The following is a 17660-nucleotide window of genomic DNA, read 5'->3' as shown; positions in this document are numbered from 1 at the left end:
CTTGGGATTTGGTACCTAGACCTATGGGGGTGAATGTTGTTAATTGTATGTGGCTTTTGAAGCATAAATACAAGTCTATTGGTGACCTTGAAAGGCACAAAGCTCGTCTTGTTTGTGATGGCAGGTCGTAGGAAATTGGAGTTGATTGTGATGAGACATTCAGTCCGGTAGTCAAACCGGCAACTATTCGCACAGTACTCAGCTTAGCTATGGCTAAAAGGTGGTCCATACATCAGCTAGATGTTAAAAATGCTTTTCTGCATGGTGACTTACAGGAAACAGTTTATATGCATCAACCTCCGGGTTTCTATGATCGGAGAAAGCCCGAATATGTCTTCCGTCTTCGCAAGGCTCTATATGGTTTGAAACAAGCCCCATGGGCTTGGTATCAACATTTTGCAAATTTTTTGATCAAGTTGGGATTCGTCATTGCTAAGAGTGACACTTCTCTTTTCACGTTTAAGCAAGGGAACGACTTAGCATATTTACTGCTTTATGTTGATGATATTATTCTAATCACTTCTTATGACAGGTTGCACACGGGAATTATTTCTAGCTTACAGACAGAATTTCCCATGTCGGACCTAGGGCCACTGAGTTATTTTTTGGGAATTGCAGTTACTCGCACACCCTCTTTTATGTTATTGTCTCAGCAAAAATATGCACAGGAAATATTAGAGCATGCAGGTATGAGTTCTTGTAAACCTGCCGCCACTCCTGTCGACACTAAGTCCAAACTTAGTGCTAATACGGGTTCTCCATTCCGGGATCCTACTCTGTATCGCAGCCTTGCAGGTGCACTTCAATATCTTACTTTTACTCGTCCAGATATTGCTTATGCGGTACAACAGTTGTGTTTATTTATGCATGATCCTAGGGAGCCGCATTTTGATGCGTTAAAACGCATTCTGCGCTATATTCAGGGTACAATTGATCACGGTTTACATTTATATCCTTCTGCTCCTACTTGCTTGATTACTTATACTGACGCTGACTGGGGAGGTTGTCCTGACACCCGTCGTTCCACATCGGGTTACTGTTGTTTTCTCGAGGACAACCTCGTTTCTTGGTCAGCAAAGCGTCAACCTACTTTGTCTAAATCAAGTGTAGAGGCGGAGTATCGAGGCGTTGCAAACGTGGTTTCTGAAGCATGTTGGCTTCGTAATTTATTATTGGAGCTTCATTGTCCCCTCCGACAGGCTACTATCGTTTACTGTGATAATGTCAGTGCAATCTATCTCTCTAGTAACCCGGTTCATCACCAACGCACCAAACTTGTGGAATTGGACATCTACTTTGTTCGGGAAACGGTTGTGTTGGGTGAGGTACGGGTCCTTCATGTTCCATCACGATATCAGTTTGCAGACGTCTTCACTAAGGGCCTATCAAGGGAGCTATTCTTAGACTTCAGATCCAGTCTCTGCGTACGACCTCCTCCCGCTTCGACTGTGGGGGTGTGATAGATATTATTTTTAGATAATATTTGTCGGATATATTTGTATATATTTTGTATGTTTATCTTATTAGATTCTTAACGTGAATAGGATTAGGCTTGTAAACATTATATAAAGTGATCAATGGTACACACTCCAGATTGAGGATTTTTTTCGAATATCTAACACATATAAATGAAGATTACTCTTATAAACTTATGTGGTCACAGCGTGTGGCTAGCATACAAAACTTACCCCTCAAAGTATGTGTGGCTTTATCCCTTGAAGTATAAATCTGAAACTGAAAATGTTTTCATTTGATTCAAGGCTTTGGTTGTAAAGTACTTCAACAAACTCGTAATTACACTATATTTTCGATAACAGTGCTAAATATAGAAAGCTCTCTCCTTACCTAGCCACCAATGGAGTCACCCACTTAACATAATGGATACTCTGAAAGGCGTTTGTTGAGTCCCTTAGGTTTTGAATGATGGTTTTGAATGATGACAAACAGCTATGGGAAATAGGTTTTAATAAGTGTTGAAAACAGTTGGTTGGAACCAGCTATAATAGAACACTGTTTCCCTAGATAAGTTATTGACTATATGAGTTATCTATTGAACTAACTTATCTATATACAGGAAACAGTTAGATGATAAATGTGCTATGTACTGGTGGGGAACCAGTATGAACCGTTTCCTTGACTGCTATGCGGAAAAGCAGTCACATACTCTTTATTGTGCATTAACCATGTTACATGTGCAGTAGTTGAGTTGATTCCAAGACTTGGAGCATAGAAGCCTTTCGAAGATATTTCGAAGAAAGATTGTTTGCTCATAATAGAAGTATTCAAGGAAGATTCAAGTCTTGAAGATTACATGAAGAAAAGACGATTTATGCTTTAATATGTTATCTAGGTTTTCATGTAATATGCTCCGTAGTATGCTTGCATGTTTGGGTTATATAAGTGCTTAAAAGTATATTGAAGTATGATATGAAATCTGGTACAAAGTTGGAACAGGTTTCATAACATGTTTCAATTCAGGGAACCAGGTCGGGGAACCAGGTTCACTGTACGAAATATTCGAGCTGCCGTTTTGGAAAAAGATTTTACAAAAAGATTTTTTCGAAAAGATTATTTTGAAAATATTTTGTGCAGCTGGAAATAAGATGAAATATTCTTGGTTACCTAAAAACTAGGAGTATTTATCTTAATTGATTCTATCTTTGTGATTAAATCAAATAAGATAAATACTTTCCTAAAATTACAATATATCTTATTCTCTAAGATTGTGTGATTTAAGGAAACTAGGTTTTAGGAATCTAAGCTTATATAAACTCATCTTATTTCACATATTTCGTGTGCCTCTCCAGAAATTAAAAAGAGCAATTATTTGAGAGCATATACTTAAGCACTAATCCCATTCATCAAGTTATATACAAGAGCATTCTAGTACTTAAACTTTTTCTCTTAATTAGCTTCGTAGAAGTGAGATCAAAGGAGAGTTCTTGATTCTTGTATTGAGTCTTTAACAAAGGGGTTAAAGGCTGGGTGAGTGTTTGTGAGTTCAAACACATTGGGCTTACGAGTGTAAGTCGAGAGCACACTCGGAGTAGAGTGTGGGGTTTGCTGGTTCCCGGAGTAGGGAAACAGCAGAGTGTTCTTTGTCTTTGTTTTTCGGAGTAGATTAATAAAGAACTTAGGATAGGAGGACGTAGGCCTGAGTTGGCTGAACCTCGTTAAATTTGTTGTCTTCTTTATTGCTTATTTATATTCCGCTGCGTACGGGAACCAGCACAACTGGTTCCTCACACATAATCCGAAAAGAAGCAAAATTAGCCAACGATTACTTAACACTCAATTCACCCCCCCCCCCTCTTGAGTGCCCATTGAACCTTCAATTGGTATCAGAGCCTAAGCTTCTCGAAAGAGTAACATCTAGAGGAGTTAAGAATGAGTACTCAAGAATTAAGTGCAATCGGTTATGACAACAAGTCACCCAAGTTTAATGGAAATAATTATGCTTGGTGGAAGAACAGGATCCAAAATGTTATCATGGGTATTGATTATGAATGCTGGCTCGTAGTTAAAAATGGTCCAAATATCATTCTCAAGACAGATGTTGAGGGGAACCAGGTTCCCAAGAAAGATAGCGAATTGGTCACTGCTGATTACAAGTTGCTGGAGAAGAATGCTAAGGCAATGTCAATACTACAACAAGCAATAGGTGAGACCGAAACAAATCGTATATCTGGCTGCAGTAGTGCTAAGGAGATATGGGACACCCTTGAACTTGCGTTTGAGGGAACCAGTGAGGTAAAACGGTCTAAAATTGATTTAATCATGTCTAAATATGAATTGTTTGCCATGAATAAAAATGAAAAAATCAATGATTGCTTTCGTAGGTTTATGACTATTGTAAATGATCTTAGATCTCTTGGTAAAAATTTATCTGACGAGGATCTTGTGAGAAAATTATTGCGTAGTTTAACAGATGCATGGACAGCCAAGGTAACAGCAGTATATGAAGCAAAGGACCTGTCTACCTTGTCTCTGGAACAGCTGATTGGTTCCCTTATGACTCATGAGATGCTGATTGACTCTAAGTCTGAGAAGGAACCAGCAAGAGGCATGGCGCTTAAGGGAACAGTAGAAGATGATGAAGATGAAATTAGCATGATTGCAAAAAGATTTGAGAGATCTCTTCGAGATCAAAGAAAGAATTTCAAAGGTAAGCATTTTAAAAACTATAAAAAATCTAACTCTAATTCTTCTTCTACAGGATGTTTCAAGTGTGGAGAAAAAGGACATCTTATTCGAGATTGTCCTAAGTGGAATGACAAACAGTCTAAATCCGGAGATAAACAAGCATACAAGAATGCCATGATAGCTTCCATGTGGGGAGACTCTGACTCAGGGTCAGATGAAGAAGAAGGATCACCCAACTCAGATGTTTGCCTAACTGCCTTTACAAACATCAAGGAAAACAGCACTGGTCCAGGAACCAGAGGGGGAACCAGTACATTCAACAAATGCTTTATGGCAAAGAAGGATGTACTACATGAACGCAAGGTAAGCTTAAAGCAAATTAGAGAAGATATGCATGAATATGATAGAGAAAATATGCTTGCTTGTATTGATTCCTTACTAGATGAATGCTATAAACTAAGTGAAACATACATAACTTGCAAAAGAGAATTAAAAGAAAAACGTGGTGAATGTAATATTGCTATTGCTAGTTGTGATCATCTAGAAGGAGTCTGTTATGAACTAAAAAATCAAGTAGCAGAACTAGAGGTTGAATTGGACAAGTGTAAAGTGGAACTAGAAAAGGAAAGATCGTTTGAACCAATTGATGGTGAAGAGGATCTGACCTCCTGGTTCCCTAGAGACTTATCAACCACTAGTGATACTCTTGATTTTTCAGTAGCTATAAGTAAAGCAAATTCGTGTACTAGAACTTCCTTGTTGAAGGCCTTTGAAACATTGGCTTACAACCTGGAAAACTCTCACAAGGAAATTGCTTCACTTAAAGCTGCACAGTTCACTGTTTCCCCTACAGGTACCAGTGTAGATGTCAGTAATACGATTGATAAGTATGAAAGTAATATTTGTGATTTGCATGCGGAAATCAATCAACTGAAAAAGGACAAGCAACCAGTGGTTGTTGACATGTCTATTGACTCTATGGTTTCAAAGCTTAATCTACAATTCGAAGCTTTAAAAAGTAACTTTGATTTTCTTAAAGAGAAAAACGAATTGTTAACTAAAACACTTGAAACCAGAGAAAAAGAACTTAATGATAGTCATAGACATGTGGACAAATTATTGAATGCTCAAGAATCCTTAAATTACCTGACTTCATCAAGAGGAAACAGAGGAAAAGTTGGTCTTGGTTATACTAGACAGAGAACCAGGACTAACTGGTCTCCCAGAGAAACCACCTGGATCAAAGAATATCAACGAGGCAAGTATGTCATGACTAAAGAGATGCATGTGTGTTTTCATTGTGGTAAAAATGGACATAAGATACATGAATGTCCAGCTAAGAAAATTAGTGCTAATAAGAACAGCAAGGGTGCAAAGTGTGTTTGGAGAAGAAAGGATCAACAAGTTGTTAATATTGTTGAAAAGGGACCCAAGTATGTTTGGGTTCCTAAATCTAATGTTTGATTTGCTCTTGCAGGCTAGAGTGAAGGGAGACACCTATTGGTATTTGGACAGTGGTTGCTCAAGACACATGTCCGGGGATAAAGATCAATTCCTTTCACTAGTGGCCTTTGATGGAGGAAGTGTCACCTTTGGGGATAACAGCAAGGGAACCATCACTGGTTTAGGTAAGGTTGGTAAGACACTTTCTAACGCAATAGATGATGTTTATTATGTTGAAGGCTTGCAACATAATCTTTTGAGCATTTCTCAATTATGTGACAAAGGTAATAGAGTTGAGTTTCAAGCCAACCTATGTCGCATAGTTAACTCACAAACAGAAGAACTTATATGTGAGGGAACTAGGAAACATGATGTTTACATTACCTTCCTAGATAGCATCCCTCAAGACAAGTCCATCTGTTTGATAGCTGTTTCTGATAATAATCAATGGATTTGGCATAAGAGATTTGGACATGCTAGCCTAACACTTCTAAACAAGCTTAAAGCACGTAATTTGGTGGTAGGTCTTCCTAACATTAAATACGAAGCAGATAAAGTGTGCTCTGAATGTGTAAGGGGGAAACAGGTTAAAATCTCTTTTAAGCCTAAAAATGTTTTGGGTACCAGCAGGCCCTTCGAACTTGTACACATTGATTTATGTGGACCCATGAGAGTACAAAGTCGAAGAGGCTATAGATATGTCTGTGTTATGGTTGATAATTATTCTAGGTACACTTGGGTAATGATGTTACACACAAAGGATGAAACGTTTGAAGAATGGGTAACATTGGTGAAACAAGTGGAGAACCAGCTCACCCACAAGCTGAATTTGATAATGCTAACTTTATTGATTATTGTAGGGAACATGGAGTTAATCACAACTTCTCAGCCCCTAGAACACCTCAACAAAATGGTGTTGTAGAAAGGAAGAATAGAACTCTTGAGGAGATGGCGAGGACGATGCTCATTGAGAGTGGTCTCCCAAAGAGTTTTTGGGGAGAAGCTGTTGACACTGCTTGCTATATATTGAATAGAGGTCTCATTAGACCAAAGTTAAATAAGACTCCCTATGAACTTCTTAAAGGTCGAAAGCCCAACATCACATACTTTCGTGTCTTTGGGTGTAAATGTTATGTGCATAATAATGGGAAGAATCAACTTGATAAGTTTGATCCTAGAAGTGATGAGGGAATCTTTCTTGGATACTCTTCTCACAGCAAAGCATATAGAGTCTTCAATAAAAGGACTCTTTGTGTTGAGGAGAGTGTCCATGTCATTTTTGATGAATTTAACATGTCTTCTGAGATTGCGCAGGTACAACCTGATGAAGTGATTGGATTGATGGATTTCACGGGGAACCAGTATACTGGTCCCACGGATGAAGTGCAAGCAGATCTAGGCCTACCAAATACTCCACCAGATGATAATGATGAAGTGCCTAGAGAAGAAAATGAAGATAATGAGGACTCTGAAGGGGAACCAAGTCCTGATGGTTCCTCAAATAATAGACAGGTAATGAGTTCAGGGGGAACATAAGAAGGTACCACCCCTGAACCAGAGGTAAGTAATGATAGAGGAAACAACATGAATGTGAATCCTCCTGGCTCCTCAGAAGAAGGAGAGATCCATGAACATGCTGGTTCCCAACTTAATGAGAAAGCACAAAACAGTCTTAATTTTAAAAGTTATAGATATCAATCTTCTCATCCCACTGTTCAAATAATTAGTGATATAAATAAGGGGATTCAAACGAGAACAAATGTTTTTCAAAACTTTTGTGCTTTCTATTCTTTCCTGTCTAATGTAGAGCCTACTGGCTATAAAATGGCATTGACTGATCCTGATTGGGTACTAGCTATGCAAGATGAGTTAAATCAGTTTCAGAGGAACCAGGTTTGACACCTGGTTCCCCGTCCCAAGGAAAGATCAGTCATTGGCACTAGATGGGTCTTTAGAAACAAGTTAGATGACCTTGGTACTATAGTCAGAAACAAAGCAAGGCTAGTGGTGCAAGGGTACAATCAACAAGAAGGAATTGACTATGATGAGACGTTTGCACCAGTAGCTAGGCTAGAGGCTATTAGGATTTTAATTGCTTATGCTGCTCACATGAATTTTAAGCTGTTTCAGATGGATGTAAAGACTGCCTTCCTCAATGGATATTTAAAGGAAGAAGTATATGTGGAGCAGCCACCTGGTTTTGAAGATGCACTGTTCCCCCAACATGTGTACAAGTTGGACAAAGCATTATATGGGTTGAAACAAGCTCCGAGGGCTTGGTATGAAAGATTGTCCAATTTCTTGATGGCAAATGATTACAAGAGGGGAACAGTAGACAAGACCTTGTTCATAAGAACCAGGGGGAAACACTTGATTGTAGTACAAATTTATGTTGATGATATTTTATTTGGTGCTACTAATCAGGTTTTATGTGATGAATTTGCTAATCTTATGCAGAGTGAATTTGAAATGAGCATGATGGGAGAACTAGGATTCTTCCTAGGGCTGCAGATTAAGCAAATGGATGATGGAATAATGATCCATCAACAAAAGTACTTAAAAGAGTTGCTGAAAAAATTCGGCATGGAGAACAGCAAAGCTTATGATACACCTGTTCCCCCATCTACAAAATTAGATGCTGATCTTAAGGGAAAAGATGTTGAAGCTTCTCTTTATAGAGGAATGATAGGTTCTCTACTTTACCTAACAGTTAGTAGACCTGACATTGTGTTTTCTGTTGGTTTGTGTGCTAGGTTTCAAAGCAATCCAAAGGAATCTCACTTGAAGGCTGTTAGAAGGATACTTAGGTATCTTGTAGGAACAGCAAATCTGGGATTGTGGTACCCCAAAGGCAGTACCATTGATCTTATTGGATACACAGATGCAGATTATGCTGGTTTCTTAGTTGATAGAAAGAGCACATCAGGTATGGTACACTTTCTTGGCTCTTGTCTAATTTCATGGGGTTCTAAAAAGCAAAATTCAGTGGCCCTATCCACAGCAGAGTCTGAATATATAGCTGCAGCTTCATGCTGTTCCCAGCTACTGTGGATAAGGAACCAGCTGAAAGATTTTGGTGTTATTTATAAAAGTGTTCCTATTTTTTGTGATAACACTAGTGCAATCAATATTTCAAAGAATCCTGTGCAACACTCCAAGACAAAACACATTGAAATAAGACACCATTTTTTAAGAGACAATGTGGAAAAAGGATTGGTGGAGATGTTGTTTTGTAAAAGTGAAGATCAAATTGCTGATATCTTCACAAAGCCTTTGTGTAGAGAGTCTTTTTGTAGGTTAAGAGTCCTTTTAGGTCTAGTTAGATTTTAGGTATTGGCTTCAATTACTTCCTTCAATGATTGGTTAGAATGGTATTCTCTTGTATAGTGTGTGTACATACTTATGTTGATATCTTTCAAGTGTTGTGTAGATGGTTCAAAATCTCAAAAGGATTGAGAATCATTGTTGTAAGAAACAGGTGAAATCAGGTTGAATTGCCAGAAACAGCGTGACATGGTTCTATACAGGTACCAGCAAAGGGAAACAGCAGACCAGCTCTGATATGTCATCCGATAATATCTTTTATTTTCGGAAGATTACTATAAGATATTTCCTTTTGGAAGGAATTTATCTTATTTCAGTTATTTAATCCCATATAAAAGGCAAACATATCATATGCCTTATTTATAGTTGGTTGAGATAATTATGGTAAAAGATAATTACCAAATTTTTGATTTCAATTTAAAAATATCCTTTACAGTTGCTTTTTATTGGCTCAACTAACTCTTTTCTTTCCTTCTTCTCTCTTTATGCTTCATTGTTAAAAATATACACTAACCCTTTGTGCAGATCATCAATCATCATCACTCGAAATTCTCTTTCTCTCTCTCGTATGCTTTAAATTCATCATTGTTCATTCGGTTACTGTTCACTCAAGGAACCAGCTCAGTCTCAGGGGGAACATCAGAAGGAAGCTCAAATGTCCTTAAGCCCGAAGTTGGAGGAAATTCGGAAAAGTCAGAGTGAAGAGGATGAATTAGAGATTGTTGGTTACAATGAGGAGACACTCATTGTTAAGACCATGGTACGAAGTAGAGTAACTCAATCTTCATTAAAGAAGTTCACTGAGAAGGTGTAGGAGGAACAGTCCATTAATTCTCTTCCGGAAACCAAGAGAAAAAGGGTACCAGCAAGAACCTTTCACACCACAAAAGGGTGGAGGTCTTTGCTTGATTGATGTGATGCTAGTCTTGTACTCGTTATGCAACAAGGAGAACTTTATGAATAAGTGCGGATCTCTCATGATTTTTTTTTTAAAAAAAAAAAAAAAAAAAAAAAATAGAGGAACCAACAGGTCAGGAAGTGGTTTTGAAACAGATTGGGGAATCACAAGAATATGCTTAGTAATATAATGATTTTGGTTTAAGCAGAGCATGGTGACAAGGATGAAGAGGAATCAGATGATAATACAGAAGATGTTGCAGAGTTCGAGGAGGAGGAAGGGAACGAGAATGATGATGAGGAGTGATGCTGTTTCTGTTCTTGTTTCCTCACCCTCATGTTTATTCTAAAATAACTGATTTTGTTGGTCTGTCTACTTCTCTCCATTCCATGAACTTTCTTTTTGGATGGATTTGGGCTCCTTTGGTTGATCTTTGTTGGCTTGTATGAACTACTAACTCTGCTATGGTATGAACTGTTTGACTAATCTCTTTTTGCAGCATAATGCTTGAATGGTGGTTGATGCCATTGTATGGATAAGCACATTAACTTGTGCACATTGCTTTTACTTGTGGATACTTTTTAATGATGCCAAAAGGGGGAAGTAGTCTGAAGTTGAAGCCTAAGGTTTAGCTAGTTTAGATTGAGTCAGTTTGAGTCTTTTTATTTCGTATTTTCTATTTTCTGTTTAGGGAACCAGTTGGCCTAACTGACTTGTTCCAAAGAGTCTTGAGTCCTTGAAGTTTTTGACGGTTTTCCTTTTGAGCATGTCCACAGGTTCAGGAACTTCAAAAGTTTGTCATCAACAAAAAGGGGGAATTTGTTGAGTCCCTTAGGTTTTGAATGATGGTTTTGAATGATGACAAACAGCTATGGGAAACAGGTTTTAATAAGTGTTGAAAACAGTTGGTTGGAACCAGCTATAATAGAACACTGTTTCCCTAGATAAGTTATTGACTATATGAGTTATCTATTGAACTAACTTATCTATATACAGGAAACAGTTAGATGATAAATGTGCTATGTACTGGTGGGGAACCAGTATGAACCGTTTCCTTGACTGCTATGCGGAAAAGCAGTCACATACTCTTTATTGTGCATTAACCATGTTACATGTGCAGTAGTTGAGTTGATTCCAAGACTTGGAGCATAGAAGCCTTTCGAAGATATTTCGAAGAAAGATTGTTTGCTCATAATAGAAGTATTCAAGGAAGATTCAAGTCTTGAAGATTACATGAAGAAAAGACGATTTATGCTTTAATATGTTATCTAGGTTTTCATGTAATATGCTCCGTAGTATGCTTGCATGTTTGGGTTATATAAGTGCTTAAAAGTATATTGAAGTATGATATGAAATCTGGTACAAAGTTGGAACAGGTTTCATAACATGTTTCAATTCAGGGAACCAGGTCGGGGAACCAGGTTCACTGTACGAAATATTCGAGCTGCCGTTTTGGAAAAAGATTTTACAAAAAGATTTTTTCGAAAAGATTATTTTGAAAATATTTTGTGCAGCTGGAAATAAGATGAAATATTCTTGGTTACCTAAAAACTAGGAGTATTTATCTTAATTGATTCTATCTTTGTGATTAAATCAAATAAGATAAATACTTTCCTAAAATTACAATATATCTTATTCTCTAAGATTGTGTGATTTAAGGAAACTAGGTTTTAGGAATCTAAGCTTATATAAACTCATCTTATTTCACATATTTCGTGTGCCTCTCCAGAAATTAAAAAGAGCAATTATTTGAGAGCATATACTTAAGCACTAATCCCATTCATCAAGTTATATACAAGAGCATTCTAGTACTTAAACTTTTTCTCTTAATTAGCTTCGTAGAAGTGAGATCAAAGGAGAGTTCTTGATTCTTGTATTGAGTCTTTAACAAAGGGGTTAAAGGCTGGGTGAGTGTTTGTGAGTTCAAACACATTGGGCTTACGAGTGTAAGTCGAGAGCACACTCGGAGTAGAGTGTGGGGTTTGCTGGTTCCCGGAGTAGGGAAACAGCAGAGTGTTCTTTGTCTTTGTTTTTCGGAGTAGATTAATAAAGAACTTAGGATAGGAGGACGTAGGCCTGAGTTGGCTGAACCTCGTTAAATTTGTTGTCTTCTTTATTGCTTATTTATATTCCGCTGCGTACGGGAACCAGCACAACTGGTTCCTCACACATAATCCGAAAAGAAGCAAAATTAGCCAACGATTACTTAACACTCAATTCACCCCCCCTCTTGAGTGCCCATTGAACCTTCAGCGTTATAAACACATTGTTGAGACGAGTCTCTCCCTCTTACTTCATGCCACTATTCCCCTTATGTACTAGCCACTTGCCTTTGCCACCGTGGTTTATTGAACCAATCATATGCCTACACCAAATCTCCTTCTCTCTAATCTCCCTTCTATACTATTTTTTAGCATATCACCCAATTTCCTTAAACTCTGAACCTTTGGTTGCTTGTGTTACCCTTGGCTTCGTCTATACACACACTATTTTGATCCACGGTCAAAGCCATGTATCTTTATTGGATACTCGCCAACGCAAAGTGCATATTAGTGCCTTGATGTTAACTCTAACAAAATTTATTTCTCTATCCATGTGAAATTTGCTGAGTAAACCTTCCCCTTTTCCATACATACTTCCATGCTGGCATCATCTACGAATGCAGACACTTAGTGCCAAATGTCATTACCAATCCTCATATAGTGTCCCTCCTCTTTTGACACTTCTATAGTGACTAGCTATCCTTCACAGCAGACACATTCACCAATTTCCTCTCCATCTCCCAATCCTCCTCCACCTCCTCCCCCTCATCCTTCTAGCACTATCATTGTCTGTTTGAAAAACAACATCACAAACCAAATCTCAAGTATAAAGTTTACACCTTCATTGCCAGTACATCGTTTGAACCAACCACAATCACTCAAGCTTTACAAAGTCCCGCATGGAAAAATGCTATGCAAGCCGAATATGATGCTCTTCTTTGAAATCATACTTGGGATCTTATACCTTCCTCTACACCTCAAAATCTCGCTGGGGAACATGGGTTATTTGTACCAAGTACAAACCTGATGGCTCAATTGAACATCCTAAAGCACGCCTCATTACAAAGGGGTTTCATCAATTTCTAGGACTTGGTTATTCAGAGATCTTTAGTCCGGTTGTCAAGGCCCCAACATTATGATCCATTTTATCTCTTTTTATTTCCTATGGCTGGCCTTTTCACCAACTTGACATCAATAAGGCATTCCTCCAAGGCACACTCATGGAGGTCTTGTATATAAAACAACTTCTTTGTTTCATTGACAAATCTCGACCCATTTAAGGGGTGAATATGTAGAAAGCTCTTTATAGTCTCATTAACAAGTTTCTAAAGCTTTGTATACTGAACTCAAACAATAGCTAGTGAGTCTCGGCTTTGTTAACAAAATATTTGACTCCTCCCTTTTTATCCTTTGTCAAAATCAAAAACTCATTTATCTTCTAGTCTACATCGATGACATCATTGTCACCGATTCAGACCCTAGCCTCCTTAATATCTCCATCTCAAAATTCTCCTCACGTTTTGATTTAAAGGATTTGGGAACTTTGTCTTATTTTATTATCATGAAGGTCATTTCTCACCCACAAGGCATCTTCCTAAGTCAACAAAAATACATCCAAGATGTGCTTCCTGAAGCTCATCTGACTAACAAGACCTGAGCTCTTGTGGTAGCTCTTGTTACCACTTTAGTTTGGTTCCCCTATCTCTGACTCAAAGAAATACCGAGCTCATGTTGTGAGCTTACAATACATATCACTAAAAAGACCTAATAAATCCTTTTGTGTTAATAGGTTGTCGCAATATATGCATCGTCCTACAAACAAAAATTGGAATTCCTTAAAACGACTCCTTAGATTTCTTGCGGGCAGCTTGAATAGAGTGGTTTTGCTACATTGGAACTCGCCGACATGCTTGCATGCTTTATTGATGCTGAATGGGCAGGAAAAAAAGATGACTATATCTCCACTACTCAATACATTGCCTATCTTGGTAGGAATCCATTCTCATGGAGTTCCATCTAACAACGCACACTAGCTCGCTCTTCTACGAAAGTTGAGTATCATGCACTTTTTGCAACTACCGCTTAAGTACTATGGATTATTAATCTTCTTATTGAACTTTGTGTCTCCTCACATACGGAACCTACTATATTTTGTGAAATCATGGGTGCTAAATCTGTTGCGGCAAATCCAAAGTTTCACTCCAAGGTGAATCACCTTGGTCTAGATTACCACTTTGGTCGTCAGAATGTGCAAAGTAGTAAATTACGTGTCTTATACATCTCAGTTAAATAGAAAATTGTTGATTCCCTTATAAATGAAAGCCTCTAGCTCGAGCTCAATTTTAGACATTAATGTCCAAGATGGACTTACTTCTCAATCATCTATCTTGCGGGGAGGGAGGTGATGACGTCAACTCACGAGTGAGTACCACTTTAAGGATTTAAATAAAGATATCTTCTAAGTTTGTTACTCCATAATATTTTTACACTTGTCATTATCTAGCTGTTGTATTTCATAATTATCTATGTTTATTGTTATAGAGAATATAGGCTATTATTAGTCTAGTATATATGTCAGTAAAATTTATTCTTCCTATATTTCTTCTATAAGTACATGTGGTAGACCTTTGAAAGGTTAAAACAAAGTCATTCACTTGTGGAACAAAAAAGAACATATTCAAATAAATAGCGAGCTAAACTAAAAAACAAAAGAGAGAAGCACATTGTTGATTTTCATATCATTTTAATTAATGACTTAATAATTAACATAACATTTAGGGAACGATTTATTGTAATCTGGTTTGTAATAATGACAAAGACACCAAATTATCATAATTATGATTTATAGCTTGTATTCCAATATGCGTCTGTTGATTTCCTACTTGAACACTGCTTTAAATCAGAAATAATTATATATAGAAAATATAAGTGTTGAAATATGCCTTGAATTTGGGTTTAGGAGCAGCGAGCTATAGCTCGAGAGGTAGATCGGTAGTTTCGGAAGCATATAGAGTTGCGACGAAATTGGATCTATAGAATTTATGCGAGTGAGCTATAGCTCACGAAGACAGCTTGGTTCGACTAGGCCGAGCGATAGCCCGCTCGGTAGCTCGCGTGGTAGCTCGCGAAGGTCGAAGGTGATATAGGGGCCGAGCGATAGCTGGCTTGACCATGAGCGATAGCTCGACTGGGGTCCGAGCGATAGCTCGCTCGATGGTGAGCGAGAGCTCTCTATTTGTGCACGGTGGAACCCACACGATTTATTAGGGTTTTATGGGCCGTTTTTATGCACTAATCTATCTTATTTGGGGAAGCTATATATATTCCTAGTTAGGGTTTATTCATAGATTAGTCTATTATTGATAATTGACATTATCAATTTGTAATCTGGAATGTGCTATTTATTTGTTTTGCATTCATTAATTTGTTCTTTCTCACATCCGTTACAACAAGTGGTATAAGAGCTCAGGTTCGATTTGAGTGGGAGAGATGTCTGGTATGAATGTGAAAATTGATAAATTCACGGGGAGGAATAGTTTTAGTTTATGGCAGACCAAGATGAGAGCGTTGTTGAAACAACAAGGGTTATGGGCACCATTGGCTAAGAAGTCATCGGATGGCGCTGAGACACCATCGACAAAGAAGTCACCGGGTTCGGATACCGGTGAGATGGCCATTCTGGAGGAGAAGGCACATTCAACGATCATGTTGTGTCTTGAAGATGATATCATTACCGAGGTTGTGGAGGAGGAAACTGCATCAGGTCTGTGGTTGAAATTGGAGAGTTTGTACATGACAAAGTCTCTAACAAACAAGTTGCTATTGAAGCAACGTCTGTTCAGTCAGCGAATGAATGAAGGTACATCTCTTAGAGATCACCTAGATCAATTAAATACGATTTGCTAGATTTGCGTAATATTGATGTTAAGGTTGATGATGAGGATGCTGCTTTAATTCTGTTAGTTTCTTTACCTTTGTCGTATGAGAATTTTGTGCAATCTTTTATTGTTGGTAAAGATACTATGTCCCTAGAAGAGGTTAGATCATCTCTTCATACTAGGGAATTACGCCATAAGGCATCTGGCAGTACAGGTACAGACAATCAAGCCTCTGGATTAATGGCCAGTGGTGGAAAAGGACATAGAAATTCCGGGAAAAAGAAGGCTAAGAAACCCGGAAATTCCGAAGGGGGTCCTAAGCAAACTGATGTCTGTAATTACTGTAAAGTGAAGGGGCATTGGAAGAGAGAATGTCCCAATAAGAAACAACAGGATAAATCTGTATCTGCTGCTTTAGCAGAAGAGGATTTGAATTCTGAGTATGATATTGCTTTAGTTACGGGTAAACATACATATCACAATGATGTGTGGGTTCTTGATTCTGGGGCATCGTATCATATATGTCCACGTAGGGAGTGGTTTACTACCTATGAGCAGGTAGATGGAGGAAATATTTCAATGGCTAATAGTGCAGTGTGCAAGGCAATTGGGATTAGCTCTATCAAGATCCGGACACATGACGGTACGTTTCACATATTGAACGATGTCAAACATGTTCCACAAATGACTAAGAATCTGTTTTCACTTAGTGCACTAGACAATAAGGGTTTCAGTTTCAGGGGTAAAGGTGGAGTTCTGAATGTCTACAAGGGTTCGGATGTGATTCTAAAGGGTGTCAAGCGTGGTACTTTGTATTTCCTACAGGGCTCCACTTTATCAAGTTCAGTTGTTGTTGCTTCATCTGAGGTTCAGAAGGATGATATGACCAAGTTATGGCACATAAGGCTTGGGAATATGAGTGAGAGAGGAATGCAAATCCTCTCCAAGGCTGATCTTCTAGGTGGCCACAAGGTCACAAACCTTGATTTCTGTGAGCATTGTGTCTTTGAGAAACTACATCGCAGCAAGTTCCCCAAAGGAATTCATAGAACTAAAGGTACTCTTGATTATATCCACTTCGATTGTTGGGGTCCTTCACGTAATGAGTCATTGGGAGGTCACAGGTATTTTGTATCATTCATTGATGATTTTTCAAGGATGACTTGGGTGATCATAATGAGGTTTAAAAGTGAAGCTTTCAAGAATTTCAAGCAGTGGAAGGCGTTAGTGGAGAATCAAACTGAGAAGAAGATCAAGAAGCTACGAACTGATAATGGTCTAGAATTTTGTTGGTTTGAGTTCGATGAGTTCTGCAAGAATGAGGGGATCGCTAGGCATCGTACCGTCAGAGATACACCACAGCAAAATGGTGTAGCAGAACGAATGAATCAGACACTTTTGGATAGAGTTCGGTGCATACTCTCAAATGCTGGATTGACCAGAAAGTTTAAGGCAGAAGCCGTTAGTACGACATGTTATCTGATCAACCGTGGACCGCACTCTGGAATTAACCTCAAAACACCCTATGAGGTGTGGTCTGGTAAGCCTGCAGATTACTAAAAAATGAGAGCTTTTGGTTGCAATGTTTATTATCATGTTAATGAGGGTAAATTAGAGCCAAGGGCTAAAAAGGGAGTATTTGTAGGGTATGTGTAGGGAATAATTTCAAGCCTTTAATCCCACTAGCTTGAACCCCACTGTGATCATACACTAAAGTACGGTGGCGTCCAAAAGGGAAGAAGATAGAGCAAAAGAGTCGCCAACAAGTTTTTTAGGAACTTGTAAACCGTTCACGAGGTGAAGGTTACACCCCTTAATGATCCAAGAGATCGTCAACTCCATAAGGTCTAGAACCAAATAAGGGTTCGGGGATGATGGTACAAATCCAACCTAAAAGAGATTGAACCTGCCCTAATAATAGGCCTCTACTTT

The 17660-nt window shown here is 38.3% G+C and overlaps 1 protein-coding gene across 1 annotated transcript; it reads left to right on the top strand.

Moving 5' to 3' along the window:
• Positions 1–209: 209 nt before the first annotated feature.
• Positions 210–1460, top strand: LOC110695437 (uncharacterized mitochondrial protein AtMg00810-like). The gene has a single exon (XM_021872669.1). It carries the CDS (start codon positions 210–212, stop codon positions 1458–1460), a length of 1251 nt encoding a protein of 416 aa, XP_021728361.1.
• The last annotated feature ends 16200 nt before the right edge of the window (positions 1461–17660 follow it).

Source organism: Chenopodium quinoa, unplaced genomic scaffold, assembly GCF_001683475.1.
Source record: "Chenopodium quinoa cultivar QQ74 unplaced genomic scaffold, ASM168347v1, whole genome shotgun sequence".
Lineage (NCBI taxonomy): Eukaryota > Viridiplantae > Streptophyta > Magnoliopsida > Caryophyllales > Amaranthaceae > Chenopodium > Chenopodium quinoa.
Note: the sequence above shows the minus strand (reverse complement) of the source record. Positions and strands in the feature narration are given on the sequence as shown.